This window comes from Podarcis erhardii (assembly GCF_964252035.2).
Source record: "Podarcis erhardii genome assembly, chromosome: 10".
In the NCBI taxonomy this organism is placed as follows: Eukaryota; Metazoa; Chordata; class Lepidosauria; order Squamata; family Lacertidae; genus Podarcis; species Podarcis erhardii.
Genome location: NC_138500.1, coordinates 47,226,315 through 47,246,516, shown reverse-complemented (window position 1 = coordinate 47,246,516; position 20,202 = coordinate 47,226,315). Strand labels below are relative to the sequence as shown.

General features: G+C 42.1%; 1 protein-coding gene across 4 annotated transcripts in view; it reads left to right on the top strand.

Moving 5' to 3' along the window:
• Positions 1 to 1,694: 1,694 nt before the first annotated feature.
• MSRB3 (methionine sulfoxide reductase B3) overlaps positions 1,695 to 20,202 on the top strand; it is a 65,478-nt gene continuing 46,970 nt past the window's right edge. The window contains exons 1-2 of one of the 4 annotated variants that reach the window (XM_081878123.1): positions 1,721 to 1,921; positions 18,869 to 18,995. In XM_081878123.1, coding sequence (XP_081734249.1) covers positions 18,920 to 18,995 — 76 coding nt within the window. In that variant the 5' untranslated portion in view covers positions 1,721 to 1,921; positions 18,869 to 18,919. Of the gene's footprint in view, positions 1,922 to 16,281; positions 16,426 to 18,868; positions 18,996 to 20,202 lie in introns of those variants that run through there. The other 3 variants (XM_081878120.1, XM_081878121.1, XM_081878122.1) reach the window with 3 other exon arrangements.

Here is a 20,202-nt window from a genome sequence, read left to right as displayed (position 1 = left end):
AACTTTAGAAGATGCTCAACTCCTTGTTTACAAGAAACAAAATGGAGAAAGTATAGGAACACCACAAAAGGCATTAATTATTTTAAAGATTCTTCAATACTCTATAAAGACCCCAAACTTCCTGCTTTTATCAGTTGCCTTTATGAAAACTCTGTTGGGTGAACCTGGAAAACATAGTACATGCCTACTGCCATTCAGAGACCTTGGTGTACTGCTGCTGAGAGTTCATGCGCCCAGTGTCTCTTTGTGGTGGTCTTTTCTTTTAAAAGCAGTGTTTTTAATGTGAGCTTTTTCTAGCCTTATGATTCACTCTGCCAAATGCGCCAAAGCTGAACAGCAGTGAGCCCTTTGATTTATGTGTCTTTGTGAAATATTTTAAAGTAGTACTTCTTTATTTCTTCCACCAGGTTTTATGAGAGGCGAAACAATGCATTTGTTTAGGTTGATGCTTCTGTTTTAAGTCATTTCAGTATCTGAGGGAGTAGACTCTCTAGAAGCTCATGTCCCTGAAGGAAGCTGGAAGTTCCTATTTTAATAAGCTGCAGACAAATCCAGTTCTGCCCTTAAAAACCTTTTTATTGTGCCTTCTTGAAACTTAGGAATTATCCCGCAAAGTGGGTGGGGCTGTGTAGGGCACATCCTTTTGTGTGCAAAAGGTCCCGCATTCAATCCCCAACATCTCCAGGTAGTGCTGGCAGAGACCCATGTCTAAAACCCTGCCAGTCAGTGTAGTAAATACCAACCAATAGTAAATACCGACCAACCTTAGACTTGGGTCCCCAGCTGTTGGACTACAAGTCCCATCATGCCTGTCCACGGGTCCTGCTGGCTATGGATGATGGGTGTTGTAGTCTTAACGGCTGGTGATCCAAGTTTGAGAAATACTGAATTCTGATCTTTTTGGTGCACCACTACGCAGCTCTGCCATGGATTTTGTAGGCTTCAAGCTTGCTTTAAAAAACAAAAAACAAAAACTACCCCCCCCCCAATTACTTACTTGGACCTAACAAAGCAAGAGTTCTGATGACTTCTTTCCATCCTGGGTATGGGTGGGATGCTTATCTGTATTACACTTTTATCATGTTCTGGTCTTTTTCTAAATAGCTCTATGAAGAGCACTCACATTTAAAAAAAGTAGTCTGACCTACCCAGCTTATGCCTCATAGTAGATGCTGAAGAAATGCAAATGGAAAGGTTGATGTAGCTAGTGCCTGAGTTTGCTTCCACGCCCCCGCTCCTTCTTTTGCATCTGTCTTTTAGGCTGCGATCCTAGGAGCGTGGGGATGCGGATTGCTTTCTTTACAGATCTCTCTGCAAGCCTGTCTTACTTGTTTTGGACTTGGGAGAACCTGGCTGGAGGAGGGGAGGGGAAAAAAAGCCAATCAAATAAAACGCCGTGCTTGCAGCAGAGCTCTGAAAAGGCACACGGCCAAATTCCAGCTGGAAGCAGAGCCATAGGGACCCATCATCACCCGAGGACTTGATTTTGAGGGGAGTCAGGAGTTCGCCTCCCCGGGAGGGTGGGGGGGGGGCGGAGTGAAGCCCACCCCGAGGTGCCTCAGGATAACCACAGCCCCTATTTATCCCCCCTCGGCCGGCTTCTCCACAGCTCGCGCTCTCTTATGCTCATATTTGGAGTTGCCTGGGCAGCCGGTGGCCAGGAATTTCCCGTCATGCCTCTCCGAGAGGCGGCTGGGCCTGACATTTCGCCGGGCCGTAGGCGGGCGGCGTAGCTGAGGGGGAGACGGTGCCTTCAGCCCCGGCGGCTGCTGCTTCTCCCCCTCCTCCTCCTCCTCCTCCTCCTCCTCCTTGTTCTTCCCGCGTTTACTTCCCGCCTCGCCGCCCTCCATGCGCGCGGAGTTTCCCTCGCTGCTGCTCAACTTCTCTTGCCTTGTTGTGGCGGCCGCTGCGCCGGTGGCAGGTAAGGGAGACGTCGTCGCCCGTCATTGCTGCAGACCGGGCAGCCTGCCTTGCCTTGCCCTGCCTGCCTCCCTTCGGGTTTCTAGAGCTTTCCATCCCGGCCCCGCTTTCTCTCTCTCCCCCCCCCCCTCCCGCCCAGACCCCACACAACCTTAAAAGTCTAGGGAAAGGAAGCCATGTCATCCCTCCCTGAAGCTCAGGCATGTCTACTCGGGAGTAAGACCCCCCTGAGTTCCGTTGGCACTTGTTCCCAGGTAAGTGGGCACAGCAAGAAGCACTCCTAGCCTAGGAGTCCTAACTCCTAAGGGCTGAGGTGTCTTCACCTCCTCCCCCCAATAAAATATTTGAGGTCCTCCCCGCAAAAAAGTTGATAGGCATTGCCATTCAAATGGTTACATGTGCACCCTGAATTGTTATCGATTTTGTGATGGGCGGGGCTTACTCCCCCCCCCCAATATTTTGATCAAGTTGGCACACGGACTCCTAGACTGCAGCCCACTTAACCTGGGAGCAGGTGCCATAGAAACGAAAGGGATTTTCCTATGAGTAAAAAACCCCAAAACAATCCACAAATGTCTTCGGAATGGTGGACAGTATGCTTATCTAAAAGGAAAAACCTTTACTTTTTGTTTCAGAGGGTTAAGAAGGTAATTGTGGCCATAAAACCAAGGGCTGGTAATGATTTCTGGGTTAAGTATGTATGTAAAGGTTGCCCTGCTTGGAGGATCGCAGGAAGGCCCTTCTCACCTAGTATACTGTTTCCAATGGCGGGTAGCCACATCACGGCCTCTGGAAGCTCCCGACAGGAGCATGACCTACAAATTTGCATGTTGCGTATGTCCAGTTAGCTAACTTTAGCATCAGGATTTAATGATCCTGTGGTGTGGTGTCCTCTTTAGATAGCGGTGTGTGTTACAAACTGTGTTAAACCAGCCCCAGCTGCATTTAGGGACCCTGCTCCTCATTCTGAGTGGGACCCTGCACTTCTGTCCCAAAGTCCTGCCTGGACGGCAGCACTGCTTATGTGGCAACAAAATCCAAAGGGTACTGTACTTTATTTGGTTTGCTTTTGGCACCTGCAGTAGGCTGGAGGGTAATGGGAGGGGGGAACCCTCACCCGCATAATACAGGGTTGCTTCTAGATCCTCTTTGTAAGGATCCTGTACTGGAGGAATTTACATTTGTTTTCTCATTTGGGTGTAATAATTCCCAAAGCAAATCATGTTCTAAAGGAGAAGCTATTTAATGGTCCAAAGTGAGCTTATGACTCATGAATAGAAATAAAGCTGTTGGCAACTTTCTGGACTCTTGAGAATGTATGTCCTAACTGGCCATGGAATGTTGGAATGCTAGATATAAGTCACATCCTACTGAGGGCTTGGAAAATAGTTTACTCTTTGTTTTAATGCTGTGGAACCATGATGCACAGGTGAAATCATTTCAATCTCTGTACACAAAGTACAGAATAGATACAGAGGACCAGGAGGAGCTCCTTTTTTGAATTCATAAATGAGGGTTAATATTTTACACACAGAACTATTCACATATAAACGGATAAATGAATCCTTGCAAAAAAAATAAATAATAGCAGACAATCTTTTTATCAGCTAATTACTTTGAAGGTTGTGGGACTTCAGATTGTAAAACTTCCCTTTCTAGTTGCTGATATTGAATTCTCTCACAAAAAAAATATTTTTTTAAAAAAATGTTTATTAAGGTTTTCAAATACAAGTGCAAAAATAATAAACAATATAACATGTATCATAACATAGTTTCAAGGCTTCTTTGGACTCCCTCACGTCTCCCGCTCCCACTTACATCGTTATAAATTTTTACCAGCAATTTATCATCTTGTTTACATTCTTATGTCCCGTTCATTTAAATATAATCCAATAATTCTCCAAAAAGTTTATATTTCCCTCGATCTCATTTATCATCCTGATTCCATCTAATTTAGTGGTGCACAGTTGTTTATGATCTAGCATCCTTCTTAACATTCAACCAAATTACAGTATTTTTGTAAGTAAATCTTAAATTTCTTCCAGTCTTCTTCAACAGTCTTCTTCTTCCAGTCTCTCCTCTCCCAGGTCTTGGATTCTGCCGGTCATCTCAGCCAGTTCCATATAGTCTATCAGTTGCATCTGCCATTCTTCCAGTGTGGGTAGATCTTGAGTTTTCCAATGCTTAGCGATGAGTATCCTTGCTGCCGTTGTTGCATACAGGAAAAAAGTTCTGTCCTTCTTTATCACCCTCTGGCCGACAATACCCAGAAGGAAGGCCTCTGGTTTCTTAGGGAAGGTATACTTAAATACCTTTTTCAGCTCATTATATATCATTTCCCAAAAGGCCTTCACTTTAGGGCAGGTCCACCAGAGGTGAAAGAATGTTCCTTCATTTCCTTTACATTTCCAGCATTTGTTATCAGACAAATGGTATATCTTGGCAAGTTTAACTGGGGTCATGTACCATCTATATATCATTTTCATTACATTTTCCTTCAGAGCATTACATGCAGTGAAGTTCAACCCAGTGGTCCACAACCTTTCCCAGTCCTCAAACATGATATTATACCCAATGTCCTGTGCCCACTTTATCATAGCCGATTTAACCATTTCATCTTGTGTATTCCATTTTAACAGCAAGTTATACATTCTTGAAAGTACCTTAGTCTTAGGTTCTAACAGTTCAGTTTCCAATTTCGATTTCTCCACCTGGAACCCTAACTTTTTGTCATTTTTAAAAACTTCTTTAATCTGAGCGTAGTGTAACCAGTCTCGCACTTTATCTTTCATTTTCTCCAAACTCTGCAATTTCCAATTGTCTCCATCTTTTTCTAATATTTCCCAATATTTTGGCCATTTGGTCTCCATATTGGGTCTTTTTCGGGCCTTAGCTTCCAGAGGTGATAGCCACCTTGGAGTTTTGTTTTCCAATAAGTCTTTATATTTTGTCCAGACATTAAACACTGCTTTTCTAACAATATGGTTCTTAAAGGCCTTATTGATCTTAACCTTGTCATACCATAAGTATGCATGCCAACCGAAAGCATTGTTAAAACCTTCCAGATCCAGTACGTCAGTGTCTTCGAGAAGTAGCCAGTCTTTTAGCCAGCAGAAAGCTGCGGCCTCATAGTACAACTTTAGGTCTGGCAGGGCAAAGCCCCCTCTTTCTTTCGCATCAGTTAATATCTTAAACTTAATTCTGGGCTTTTTGCCCTGCCAGACGAATTTAGAGATGTCTCTCTGCCACTTCCAGAAGCACTCCGTCTTGTCCACAATCTGTAGTGTTTGGAACAAAAACAACATTTTTGGCAATACATTCATCTTAATAGCAGCAATTCGGCCTAACAAAGAAAGTTTCAATTTTGTCCAACTGTCTAAGTCTCTCTTAATTTCTGACCAACATTTTTCATAGTTATCCTTAAATAGACTCAGATTTTTTGCTGTTATGTTTACCCCTAGGTACTTTACTTTTTTAACCACATTTAATTCTGTCTCTCTCTGAAACCGTTCTGACTCTGTATCTGTCAAATTTTTTTCCAATACCTTGGTTTTCTGTTTGTTTAATTTAAATCCCGCCACCCGACCAAAGTCTTGAATCAGTTGTAGTACTCTTTTCGTACTAGATTCTGGCTCCTGCAGGGTCAAAACTAGGTCATCTGCAAAAGCTTTAAGTTTATATTGTTTCGCTCCGACCTGAATTCCTTCCACCAACCGGTCCCCTCTAATCATATTCAAGAGCACCTCCAGAACTGAAATAAATAGCAAAGGGGAAATAGGGCAGCCTTGTCGTGTACCTTTTTCGATTTTAAACTCTTCTGTAACCACATTGTTAACTATCAGTTTAGCCTTTTGTTCTGAATATATTGCGTCAATCCCATTCTCAAAACCCCATCCCACTCCCATTTCTTTTAAATTTCCCTTCATAAATTTCCAGGAGATATTGTCAAAGGCCTTCTCTGCATCTATAAAAATTAACACTGCTTTTGTATTTATATCTGTTTGCAGAAGTTCCAAGATGTCAATAATGTTCCTTGTATTAGCAAACAAGTGTCTACCTGGGAGAAAGCCTGCCTGGTCCTTGTGAATTACTTCATTTAAAACTTTTTTAAGTCACAAAAAATAATAGCATGACCTAGAACAGAAAGAGGAAGACTAAGATACACAATATATTAGAGTTAGCAAAGTTAACGGACAAACTGTGTGAAAAGGACAATAGTGATTTTGAAAAAGAATGTGAACCCTTTACAATATATTTGCAGAAACAAAACAAAAAACATGGACTCGATGGCAGGATTTAAATAAACATTTACAATTTTATTTATAGAGAGCAAGAAGTATAACAATATGATAACATAGTATTATATACAAACAGCAGAAAGTATCATTTGATGTAATAAACCAGAAATGGAAGCTGAGGGAAGTCAACAGGGAGGGGGGAAATTGGAAAATGGATGTTTTGTAATGATATTGGATATTTGTTACAAGAAAAGAAAATCAATAAAAAAATTTAAAAAAAAAGATACACAATGTATTAACATTTAGGTCTTTTCCTAAAGTTTATTGTAAGATGGAAACAAGGATGTAAATTAGTGCTGTGAAAAAGTATTCTATGTTGGAATAAGATGCCTTATTCTATATTGAGAGACACTTTTTTGTTGTTCATCTCCCAGAATCTTGGGCAGGCATTCAAAGCTTCAAGGTAGTCCAACAGATATTGCCTCCTAGTGTCCTGCCACCACCTTTGCCTAGTCAGCTGGAATTCAGGAAAAGGACTCTGCTTTCTGAACAGTGTTGACAATTCAGGGATTCCCTCATGCCTATCCGCTAAGCCATGTCAAGGATCCCAATTCCTTTGGATGATGTCACTGAAAATAGTTCCCTGTTTATGGAATGCTTCCCCGGCGAGATGCATCTGTCTCACTCATTATTAACTTTCAGGAGGAATTTTAAAACATTCCTGTTTATGCAGGCTTTTGATTGCACTAATATACTTGGCAACCTTGAAATTATTAGCTCTGAGGATAAGTGACATTCATTTTTTTTAAAACGTTTTAAATTTCTTAAAAGTTATAATTCCTATTCAGTTTTTGAATGCTGAATTCTCATTTCTTATTCTTAAATACATTCCAGTGTTCCTTCAATGCACATTGGAATTAGTAGTAGCATACTGCTCACAAGATTACGTGTGCCTTCCCCATATTCTTGCTCAGGGTGGCCCAACTTTTCATCCCAAGTGGGCAGCAAGAGTGCTTTTACACAGAACCCGCAGGTTTCACACTTCCTTTTCATGTGGGGATGGGGGGGGGGAGCAAGCTCAAAGTTTGATGCTCCCCCCCCCCCCGCCCTTGCACTGCCTTTGCAAAGCTAGTTACGCAAGGCACGGGGCTTTGGGAAGGAGGTATGAGGCTCTAGCAGGATCCTTGAGCTCTTCTACCTCTTTCCCAAAGCTGGGAAAAGTGCTAACTAGGCTTTCAGAAGGGGGCAGGAGGACTCTAGGACCCTCATTCCTCCTTCCCAAAACCCAATGCCTTGCTTACCTGGCTTGGGGAATTATACATCTCTACTTCTTGGGAGAAAAGCAATGAGAAACCTAGACAGCATCCTAAAAAGCAGAGACATCACCTTGCCAACAAAGGTCCGTATAGTTAAAGCTATGGGTATCCCAGTAGTGATGTATGGAAGTGAGAGCTGGACCATAAAGAAGGCTGATCACCGAAGAATTGATGCTTTTGAATTATGGTGCTGGAGGAGACTCTTGAGAGTCCCATGGACTGCAAGAAGATCAAACCTATCCATTCTTAAGGAAATCAGCCCTGAGTGCTCACTGGAAGGACAGCTCCTGAAGCTGAGGCTCCAATACTTTGGTCACCTCATGAGAAGAGAAGACTCCCTGGAAAAGACCCTGATGCTGGGAAAGATGGAGGGCACAAGGAGAAGGGGACAACAGAGGATGAGATGGTTGGACAGTGTTCTCGAAGCTTCTAAAATGAGTTTGACCAAACTGCGGATGGCAGTGGAAGACAGGAGTGCCTGGCGTGCTCTGGTCCATGGGGTCACGAAGAGTCGGACATGACCAAACGACTAAACAACAAAAAAGGGACAGTTGCATAGAATAAATTAGGAGAGGAATGAAGCTTTTCGTATATCAGTGGAATATAAACAGGTGATGAATACAAACTTGTAGTGTACCAATAGAGTATCGGGAACTCGGTAGCTCAGCCAAAGCCAGTGGGATTACTTTCACCACCCAAGCAAGCCTCCCTTACCAAAGTAAACTGGGAATACACTTTTAGGGCCCATTGGCAGCAGCATCTCTACCTGCTCCACAACTGAAGCCACATTTGACCAAACTGGGACCAGTGCTGGGTCTAATTATTCCCATTGGCTAGAGGTTGCCATGCCTGGTTTAGCTCACGATCTATAATAGTAGATGTGAATCCACCCACATTGTAGCATAGTGCCGATCACTTTGATTCCAACCTAGTGCTGAGAATTTCTACTTGCTTGCTGACTCACTCCTGTTTCTTATGGGACACTTTTTTATGCTTACTTTTATAGTTCTGTCCTAATGCCTAGAGTGTAGTTTCCTTCTTTGTGTTGTTGTTGTTGTTGTTGGAGTTTGCCAAGAAATGTGAGCAAGAGAGCCCTTCAAGGCTTATTTCCAACAGAATTTCCATGTGATTGTTAAACTTAAACGTTTGTTCCTATATTATTTTAAAGGTTTACTGCTCTTGAGATTGTAATATTTGGTTTAACAATATTTATTTCTGCACTTGATATAAAAGTATCAGATGTCCACTTCCTAACGGCAACCTATGAAAACATAATTAAAGATTTGAAACAGCTAAGTGAAGTAGACTCTCCCATAAAAGCTTATGCCTCAATTCATTTGTTTGTGTTTACAGTGCTGCACGACTTCTTGTTAATATTGTATGTCTCTCTTATCCATCTTAACTATTAGTTTCCCCAGGATACAATATCTGTCTGCTTATATAAGAGGAAAAGGTTTGCGTTGGGCTTTTTATTTTGAACTGACAAAAGACCTCAAATATTTTTATTGATCTTTCCCTTGAGTTGAAGGTTAGAGAGATGGTGAATTGGAGCAGACAGCTTCAGTATCTGCTGTTTTAGTATTTGTTGCAGAATAGTCACACCTAAATACCAGAACATAAATCCTTACAGCCAAAGAGTGCCACCAAATGCAGTGCTTTAATTTTTCGTTAAAAGTTAATGGTAACCATTCATTTATGGGAAAACCCTCCTGCTCTGGTGCATTTGGGGACACCAGTGGTGCAGGGTCTGTCTGTTTCAGGCATAGGCAAACTTGGCCCTCCAGATGTTTTGGGACTACAACTCCCATCATCCCTAGCTAACAGGGCCAGTGGTCAGGGATGATGGGAGTTGTAGTCCCAAAACATCTGGAGGGCCGAGTTTGCCTATGCCTGGTCTATTTACTGCTATGCCTGGTCTATTTACTGCCCCTGGTTATCCAGGACTGTTCAGATCAGCAAACCCTTTGATTCTGTTAAATACTGTTCATCTACAATCTTTCAAATGTTGCTATCCATCTTAATATCATGGTTATTTACAGTTATGTAAGTTTTATAAATTGGTCAAACTTAAAAATCAGGTTTAACTGAATTAGGGGAAATGTTTGTGTGGGAGTGTTTAAATTGGCTTTATTCTAATCTTGTTTAAGGTGGCAAGGAATCAGATTAAACTAAGCCAACTAAGGTGATTTTAAAGGAGAATAGGTGTCTCCACTAACTGGATTTTCACCTATTAAATAATTAAATAAGATTTCAAAAAGATTTTTGTTCAAACTAGGCCAGAATCATTCCTTTAAACAGAGAATTGGCTCATGCATTGAGTGTTTAAAAGCAGATCTGCAGTACTGTACAGCAGAAAATAGATCTTGCCTGGCAATATCGCAGCCTCCTCTAGCACGTACAGAGTTTACCAAGGTACTAGTTTAATCTACTGCATCCAAAAATGCTTAACTGAGCACCTGTGCCATCTGTAGCCCTCCACTGGAGGGAAGACCCTGGAACATGGGCCCTGGAACTTTGACTATAACATCAGTTTTCTAATTATAGATCCATTCTCTGTTACAGAGGTGGTGATCCATTTTCGGTCCGAGGCCCATATTTCCGCATGGGCAGACACATACCAGTGGTGGGCAGGACCCAGGGTCAACAATTCTACTCTTCTACTGGATTCTACCCTTACCTTTGTCCAGTAGGCTATATTAAAGGTAAAGGGACCCCTGACCATTAGGTCCAGTCATGGCTGACTCTGGGGTTGCGGCGCTCATCTCACTTTACTGGCCGAGGGAGCCGGCGTACAGCTTCCAGGTCATGTGGCCAGCATGACTAAGCCGCTTCTGGCAAACCAGAGCAGCGCACGGAAACGCCGTTTACCCTCCTGCTGGAGCGGTACCTATTTATCTACTTGTACTTTGATGTACTTTTGAACTGCTAGGTTGGCAGGAGCAGGGACTGAGCAACGGGAGCTCACCCCATCACGGGGATTCGAACCGCCGACCTTCTGATCGGCAAGCCCTAGGCTCTGTGGTTTAACCCACAGTGCCACCTGCGTCCCGTAGGCTATATTACAGCTACCCAAAAGTCAGGCGTTTCTACACCCTGACCCACCACCCTCAACAATGCTCTTCATCCAAACAAGCAAGACGTATTTTTATCACAGTTCAAGAACACATTCCAGCCAGGCGAAAGCACCTGAGGAGGGTGCAGAGCAGGACCAGTGATGGGTATCGCCTGGGGAGAATCTTCAGGAAAGGCAGAGGTCCATAGAGGGCCACATTTGTATCCCAGGCTGGTTATTCCCCACCTGAGCTCTATTACAACACCAGAATGTGCTCACTGCACTTTCTTGGGCATCATCCTTGATCTTTGAAAATTCCCTACACTAAATGCCTTATCAACAGGATGCCTATGGATGCCTGACCTCATTTTATGAGTCACCATAGCCCTGCTTGATCCTCTAGTGTGTATCACCCTTTGCATACTATGACGCTGGCACCTATATTCATTTTCCATACTCTCTACTGGATGAGTTGGTCTTTTTAAATATTCTGCCAAGAGTATGGAATGCTCCCTTTTCCTAACTCACAGCAGCTATAAGCAAATGGAGCGTAGTTTCTGGGAAGCACAAGGAAGTAAGTGTTCCACTGTTGTCTTATTACTTGCACATTGAGTCTAGGGGATTCCCCAGGATGGTTTTAGACTTGCCTTTTGCAAGAGTTTTAAATTGGTGTTTATTTTCCTTTATAGAGAACTACTGTGCTCATATCTTCTTGCAAGGAAATGCAGCTATGCTAAATCCTCAGATCAGTAGCTGTGCAAGTGCGCACTGTCATTTGGTTGTTCCACTGACATCAGCTGGACTTTTGTAATGAGTGGAATAACAAAGCAGAATTTACTGTTCTGTCCTTGTCATCAATTTGGCCCTTTTAAAAACCCAGAAATTTTAAATAAAAGTGGGGAACTACTAAAACACCTCCAACAATTCCAGGCCTGTACTAATATTATAAAAAATATAATTACCATTTGAATCTGGCAGTTGTGTCAAGTGCTTGTATATCCATTTACTACAAGCATTCAAATAATAAGAAAATTAGATGATAATCAATAATAATGATAAACGATAATATTTGATTGATGCCTGAACATGGGTGAGATGTTAGGAGGTTTGCGTTCCCTGTCTGCAAGGTGAGATATGATAAGAAGTTCTCTTTGTCACCTGGACTGCACTAATAAAAATGACACTTCATGATATGTTGTGTTCTTTGGGAATTGGGCTGGGCTACAGAGGCCACAGAAAACAGAATTTGGGAATCTGTTTTGTGCCTGCATCATAAATGGAATGCCTGACTATTCATGGGAAGCAGGGAAAGGGGTTTAAAAGAAGACTCAGTAAATCAATTTGGTATTTAAATTTTCAGACTTAATTTATGTTCCCAATATTTTCTTCTTCTTCTTTTTAAATGCACAGTTGTGTTGCTTTTTTCCTTCTCCTAACTTCAGACTTGGCTGGAGTTTAGTCATTACGTAGGACAAGGGAGGATATGAAATCAATAATTCAGCTTTAATAATAGCCCACAAAAGCTTCCATGACACAAGGGGAAGAGTTTTTTTCTCCCTCATGGTCACAGGCTGAACTTTTGTGACACAGTGAAAACCATTAGAAGGTAAAAAAACAAACAAATGTTTTTGGGTTTTTGTTATCCTTGAGTTCAGTGAATAGTTTAAATCTCACTGTGGCATACATTTTTACTTTTAATGTCTGATGAAAATGGTATTTTATACATTATTAAAGAAAATGAGAAGACCATGATTGCTGCCAAAATGACTTTTGCAGTTACTGGCTTCAGTGTGTAAATTGTGAGAGAACAAGTTCTTTATGTAATTTTCACTCTAGTCATGAATTTGCTAGGTGCCCTGAGGCAAGCTGTTATCTCTTAGGCTCTGCAGTAAGAGGGTAATATTACTGACTACCTGTAAGGTAGGGTTGTTGTAAGGGTTACTAAGATCACATGTACATAAAGCACTCTGAATGAACTCTAAAGAGCTATATAAATGCTAAGTGTTAGCATCATCTAGATTTTTAATGCAGTAATTTAACATAGATGTGGCTGCTGCACCTACAATTCTGATGGCTTAAAAATGTTTTCTTTGTTTGGGTATTTTATGGGCTATTGACTCCCAATATGTTGTATCAGCAAATTCATTGACATTAAGAATTTACTGCAGCTTTGAGTGACTGTCAGTTCTCTGCTGTGCTAATGGCTTGTTAAGAAAGACATCTAACGACTTAGAACTGAACATAAGCCATTTCTATTCTAAGAAGCAATTATGTATGCTGACACAGCGTATGCTATTGAAACAGCCGTTCTTACATGTTGTTCCAGCTAACTATGTATTTCATCTCATAACTATTAAATGTTCAGGTGGAAAACCCTGCTTGGTGACATTTTGTCCCCCCCCCCCCATTTAATGCAGCCACCTATTTTAAAGCAAGTTCTTCAGTTTTAACCTTTCCATTAATTTGTTGACAAAATGTATAAATAAGGTATGACATTATAGGTTCAGCCAAAACTGACTTAGGAGGTGGAACCCTATTAACATAGAGGGGGTAAGTGGGATTACTGCAAATTGAGTTTTTCTTATGTTTCTCCATTGCAGACATTCCATTACAGTCTCTCAGCATTCTGTCATATTCCCTAATACTGATTTGAGTCTTCCTCTCCTTGTGCTAGGGACGCGGGTGGCGCTGTGGGTTAAACCAGAAAGCTTGCCCATCAGAAGGTCGGCGGTTCGAATCCCCACGACGGGGTGAGCTCCCGTTGCTCGGTCCTTCTCCTGCCAACCTAGCAGTTCGAAAGCACGTCAGAGTGCAAGTAGATAAATAGGTACCACTCTGGTGGGAAGGTAAACGGCATTTCCGTGCGCTGCTCTGGTTCACCAGAAGTGGCTTAGTCATGCTGGCCACATGACCCAAAAGCTGTACGCCGGCTCCCTCGGCCAATAAAGCGAGATGACCCCAGAGTCGGCCACGACTGGACCTAATGGTCAGGGGTCTCTTTACCTTTACCCTTTACCTCCTTGTGCTAATGTAGCCAAAACCATATACGGTAAGCTACACACAAGAGGGAAGTATTGGCAGACTCAGGGTATCCCAAAGTATGTATAAGTAGGGAAAAGCCTCCTGCTGAAACAAACCTAAAGGAGAACAACAAAGAAAACAAGTATCAACAACAATCAAATTATTGTGGAGCAATTACATTGTTGTTTCTGTTTTTAAATGAATTATTTTGTTTTATATTTATTCTGGGCTTCTCTGAATAAGCTATGTGTGGTGCAGCTAGTTCCCCCATTTCATGGCTGAGTGAGGATTTGAATTTGGGTCTTCCTAATTCGCCCCTTTGCCTGTGTTAACCATACCAATCCTTCCTGCTCCTGGTCATCAAATAAGGCTGACAATCTCACCTGTACCTTGCTTCCTTCCCAGGATCCCCCTTCCGCCCGTTGTTGCAAAATATCCCTGTCAATAACTCAGGCAGAGATCTTGCAAGAACAATCAGTTTTCTTCCTCTGAAGAGTTGCTGCCTGCTGCCCATTGGTGGCCTAAGAGTCTGCCCACCTACTATGTCTTTTGTCTGAGACCATGCTCAGTGTTCCATTGGCATTGGAAACTTGGTTAGCGCCACAGGGCTTTTTTTGGGAAGCTCAGTTGGCCCCCTCTCATTGCTTTTCTGAAGTTCAGTTAATGCCTGTCAGGGAACTGCCATCGGAGCCAGAACTAGAGGGAAGGCTCCAGAGGGATGCCGGAGAGGGTCCCAGTAGGGAGAGAGGCAGCCCATCCGCTGGGGAAGGAAATCAGCGTAGCACCAGTGGAGGAGGGGGGCAGATGGGGGAATCGGAGAGAAGGCTCCAGGACTCCTCGCCGGAGACCAGCGGGGAGAGCACGGGTCCTCCGCTGCCCACACCCTCCCTGTGCAGAAGACTTCTGCGCAGGGAGAGTAGGAGGGGACTGGGCGTCAAAGAACTTCTTTGCTGGAAGAAGTTCAAGAAACGCCCACTGACGGATTCTGCCAGCGATTGAGACAGCCACGGATGGGTGGCTGTCCGGACAGAAAGGTTTCACCCAGGTAACCCAGCCAGGTGTGACGCCAACTTACACACGAGCAACCCCAGAACCATTACAATGCCTTTCCCCCTTCTTGTTCTGAGCTATATTCTACTTGTGCCTGTTTTTTCATATGATTATGTGTTGATTAAATTATGTTTTTAACTTGTGATCGTGAGCTGCCTTAGGGACTCCACGCGGAACCCCATGTGGATAAATTATTTTATATTCCATGCACCTGCCTGTCAATTTGACTGTTTACTCGAGGGAAATTGTGAAAATAATAGGCGCTTTCATCACTGTAGACTTCACTTCTGCTATGCAGCTGCAATACACCAAGGCAAGATAGTGAGCCATCTGTCTTCTTTCACCCACCACCCCAAACTTTAGGTGATCAATGCCTGATTCTTGGGTTTTATGCAAGATTCACACTTTGATGCCTTAGTATCTGTGGATTTTTGTCAAGGGTATTTTAAACTTGTGATATTACCCACTCCTCTGTTTGATGAAAGGTTGTTCCATATGTCTGGCAAAGCCTACTTTTTATTGTTAAGATGGTTTGAGCATAGTTATAACACCAATCCTGGCTCAATTACACTGGCTTCCATTTAGTTCTAGGTCCAATTCAAAGTGCCTGTTTTGACACATAAAGCCTTAAATGACTCAGGACTGCAATGTTGTTGTTTAGTCGTTTAGTCGTGTTCGACTCTTCGTGACCCCATGGACCAGAGCACGCTAGGCACTCCTGTCTTCCACTGCCTCCTGCAGGACTGCAATACAGTACCTCAAAAAACTGACTCTCCCCATATGAACTGACCCCAACCCTGTGATCATCATCTGAGGCCCTTCTTTATGTGCCTCCTTCTCGAGAGGTCTGAGGGTGGCAATGTGAGAAAAGGCCTTTTCTGTGGTGGCTCCCTACTTGTGGAATGTTCTTCCTAGGGAGGCCTGCCTGGCGCCTTCATTATGTATCTTTAGGTGCCATGCAAAAACTTTCATCTTCTAATAGGCCTTTGGCTAATTAAAGAATATATGGCATTTTAAGCTATGTATGTGGGTGGAGTATTGTTTTTGTTTGTTACTATGTTATGTATTTTTGTGCTTTTATATTGTAAACTGCCCTGTGGTCCTCAGATGATGGGAGATATAGAAATTCAATGAATGAATGAATGAAATATGTTGTGAGAAGCTTAAATGCCCTCTTTTTCTAAGCATATTTGGGCCTCTCCCCCTTTACCTCTTATTAGCTGGATGACAATAAGTGTCAGACTCCTGAGATGAGGCAATCCTTTCTGAATTTTCAGTGAAATCCCAAATTGCATGCGTTCACTGTGTGTACCGTTACACAAAACAGATGGACTTATTTAGTCTAGAGCGCTTAATTGCTTCTTGAGTGTGAGCCAACCTACACTTTTATTCCTAGTTGATATTAATCTTTTTAACTTTCAAAAGTTCTATCATCTGGTTTAAGCAACAACACAAGCCATTCCTTTCGCTCACACTTTTTTCCTATTCTAACCACTAGGTGGTGCTCTGCTCCTTAGCTAGTGGAAAGAGCAGCATTAATCATAAATCACTAAGCCAAAGCATGCTAGAGGCCTCTCTACTCCTGGGGCACCCAGTTGTTGTTTTTTTTAATGGTAGAATACATCTTTGTTCTTTGCCTGACCTGAAGAGTGACATCACTGCCTTTCTTCCTGTTGCACTGTAGCTGCTTGACTCACAGTCTTTGACACAAGCCAGATGGCTGCAATTGGTAGGCGCACAGGCTGCCTGGTACTACAGTTGATGAAACAGAATAGGAAGACGTTTTATGATCAGCTGCGGGAGCACAATAAGACTCCAGCTTTGCTAGGTAATTACGTTTTCACTGCACACTTTTATTCCTCATGGTGAAGGTTGCTTGGGAGAAAAGATTACATTTTTATTTGTGTGTTTGGAATGCATATACCTTTGATCTTTTATTAGTCAGTAGTCTGCTCCAGAGGAATGTTAGTTGGGTGTTTTTTGTTTTTTTTTAAAGAAAGGAAACAAAAAAGCAGTTCTGCAGTCACTCGTGGAAATGACATGTTTATTTATGTTTAATGGTTCTCTCAGGCTATTCATTGCGGTACTTACCTTCTCACTCTTCCTCCCCACCTCTCCATTTAGGAACTCACAAATGTTTCATTTCCATCGCTTTCTAAGTCAGCGTTCAGCCATGTTAATTCAAGCAGGGTTTTTATTGTTATGGTAGTTGTTGGTATTTCAAACTGATTTAATAATACATATATTGATGTTTCTTATGTAAAGGGACTGGAAGAAGCAACATGCAACTTCCCCTTTGCTTGACGTAGGGGAAGTAGAAACAGTCATCCTTCTTGTACAGTGGTACCTCGGGTTACATACGCTTCAGGTTACAGACTCCACTAACCCAGAAATAGTGCTTCAGGTTAAGAACTTAGCTTCAGGATGAGAACAGAAATCGTGCTCTGGCGGCGTGGCAGCAGCGGGAGGCCCCATTAGCTAAAGTGGTGCTTCAGGTTAAGAACAGTTTCAGGTTAAGTACGGACCTCCGGAATGAATTAAGTACTTAACCCGAGGTACCACTGTATATATTTAGGGTGACCGCATATCCTACTTTAGAGGACAGTTCTCTGAAGAAGTGGTCAAAATCCAATTTTAAGGATAGAGAAGGAACAACAAGGGGCCCTCTCAGTTAGTTCATGGAGAGCAGACTGCAGACACCACAGGTGACCTGGTCACTGTAACAAGATGTATTTCGTTTAAGCTAGGAGATGCCTCTAAATTTGCATCCTAGAAAATTTCACACCAATAACATATCCTCTTCTATCCACACCTTTGGTGATGTGTAACTGGGTAACCTACATACCTTTGCATGCCTTTTACATTGCATAACTAATGCGTGCACGCACACAATGCAAATGGAAAGGATTGGATCCCAAGGTTTGTGTGAGTAGAAGGCCATTCATGCAGCAGATCTTTCCTGTCTCATCCAGGCCATGCATCTCTGGAGCACGGACTGTAGTGTGGGGTGGGAGCTACTGCTGTGGTGAAAGGGAATCACTGACAATTGGGAAGATACCTGTTGCATGAGTGTAGTTCTGCTTTCACAAGGTGCCTTCTCTTGCATAACTTTTGGATTCAATCTCATGTTTTTCAGAACTTAAAGAGGGAGCAAAGAAGATATAACTGTTTCCCACCAGGGCCTTCCTCCTACTCTTTCGATGTTTGCACACAGGTTTCTAGGCTGTTGGTGTGCCCTGATTTAGTGTACTCATGATGCCCACAAGCCAAATGAAAATGGTGTCAATTTCCATGTTGATCCTGTTTGGCCAAATTACACATCAGGGAATTAGCATGGAGGCCATAGATGATACTTTACAAAAAAGGAATTGCCCAGGTTCTTGTACAAACATCTGCGAAACTTTGCCTCCCTTTCTACTGCTTCCTGCAACTTTAGTTTACCTTCAGATTACAGGCGGATGAAGTTGTTGTCACGATGCAAAATTAGTGCAGCTAATAAAATGTTTTATTATACAAAGTGTGCAATCTATTGCAAACTCCTGGATATTCAGATGAATGGGAATAGCAGAAGAGAGATGCAGCCTTGCACAATCTGTTTTATTGCAGCCTGCCAACTAGAAGTTTCTTTTTGGTTTGCATTGCAGAAACTTAGGAAAAGATTCTATGTTTATTTCATAGGGTAACTGCACTTTGCCAACTCTTGTAACAAATTTCCAGTCCCCTCAGATTAACTTTCCTCTCTGCATCTCTTGCTCTTTGACCAAAGGCCTCAGTGCAGTGTTCATGGGATTATACCATTTAAATATGATGACAGGGAAATTGTTAAAAGTACTCAACAGTTTCAAAGTGCCTATTATTTGTGTAACACTATCTGCCCCATTATTTTGAAGGGACCTGGAACATTCATGTAATCTCATAATAAGTGAAAAAGAAAAGTTCTGTGTTTTATTTTCTGAATTTTTCATGAGATCATTTCCCAATCATCCTTGAATTCCCTTTTTTTTGTGTCTTGTATTTTCGTAAGGTGCATCAACGCCTAGTGCAGTCAGTGTGTTTGCTTATTATGTTATCAATCATGCTAATGTAATCAAGCATAAAAGCCTGACGGCAAGGAATTAGATAAAATTACTTATGAATGTGTATTTGGAATGTTAGTCTTGTATTTTCCTTTCATTTTAAAAAAAATCATAACCACCAGTTTTGCTGTGAATGTATCTAACATTTTTGATGTTTTAATTTTATTTTCATCTTTTTTTTTCTCCCTTACTCAGCTCTTGCCCCTGTTCTTTGCCTCTGGTTGTGTTGGTGAGGATATTACAGTGATGTCTGCATTCAACCTTCTGCATTTGGTGACAAAGAGCCAGCCAGTGGCCCTGCGAGCCTGTGGGCTTCCCTCAGGTTGAATGGCTGCTACTTGTTGTGGTCATGCATATGGAGGTCCCTCTTAGTGACATGGGTGCCTCTGCTACAGTAAATACTATGCCATGCTTTGCTAAACTGCTAGCTATCTAAAACGTCTGAAGCTGAAAGTATTTGTTAAAGAGACACCATGCTTTACAGCTATGTTGAAAAATTATTTGAGAAATGTCTTGGAGGCCCATACATGACACAATTCCTTTAGATTTGACAACGTTTCTCAGTTCACAAAGAAATAAAAAAAAACACAACTCCAATATAATTGTCCTGTAAATAATAGTCACATTAAATACTCCCCTAGCAATATATAAGCAATACAGTCGTACCTTGGAAGTTGAATGGAATCCGTTCCGGAATTCAGCTTCACTTCCAAAACGTTCGGAAACCAAAGCGCAGCTTCTGATTGGCTGCAGGAAGCTCCTGCAGCCAATCGGAAGCCCCGTTGGACGTTCGGGTTCCAAAGAACATTCGCAAACCGGAACACTCACTTCCGGGTTTGCGGCATTCGGGAGCCAAAACGTCCGAGTAAAATTGACTCAATAAGTGTCATAGTTTCCACTTCAAAATACTAGCACCTACTTTCCAGTCTAGATGTACTTAAGTGTACATTAATGAGGGAGAATGGAATTAGTAATATGGCATATATATCTATAAGTAAAAACAAAAAATTCCTTCCAGTAGCACCTTAAAGACCAACTAAGTTAGTTCTAGGTATGAGCTTTCGTGTGCATGCACACTTCTTCAGATAGTATCTGATAGTATCTTTGTCAGATAGTATCTGAAGAAGTGTGCATGCACACGAAAGCTCATACCTAGAACTAACTTAGTTGGTCTTTAAGGTGCTACTGGAAGGAATTTTTTGTTTTGACTATGGCAGACCAACACGGCTACCTATCTGTAACTATATCTATAAGTAGTCACTGCCTTCTGTATTAGGAATTAGAGCTGGTCTGACTTTTTTTGTTCACCTTTTTGTAACAGATTTGCACTTTAAGATAGTTTATGAATATATTCAGAGCAATCTGCTTTCCCTCTCACCCAATACTCTCCCTTGTTCCAAGCCTATCACAGTTTATGCCACCTTATTGGCCTCTTCCTTATATTGCTATTCATATAGAATAAATCTTATTTTTCTGTAGGAAATATTAGAAGTTATATGTTTATATAATTGAGTTGTTTTTATTTTTTT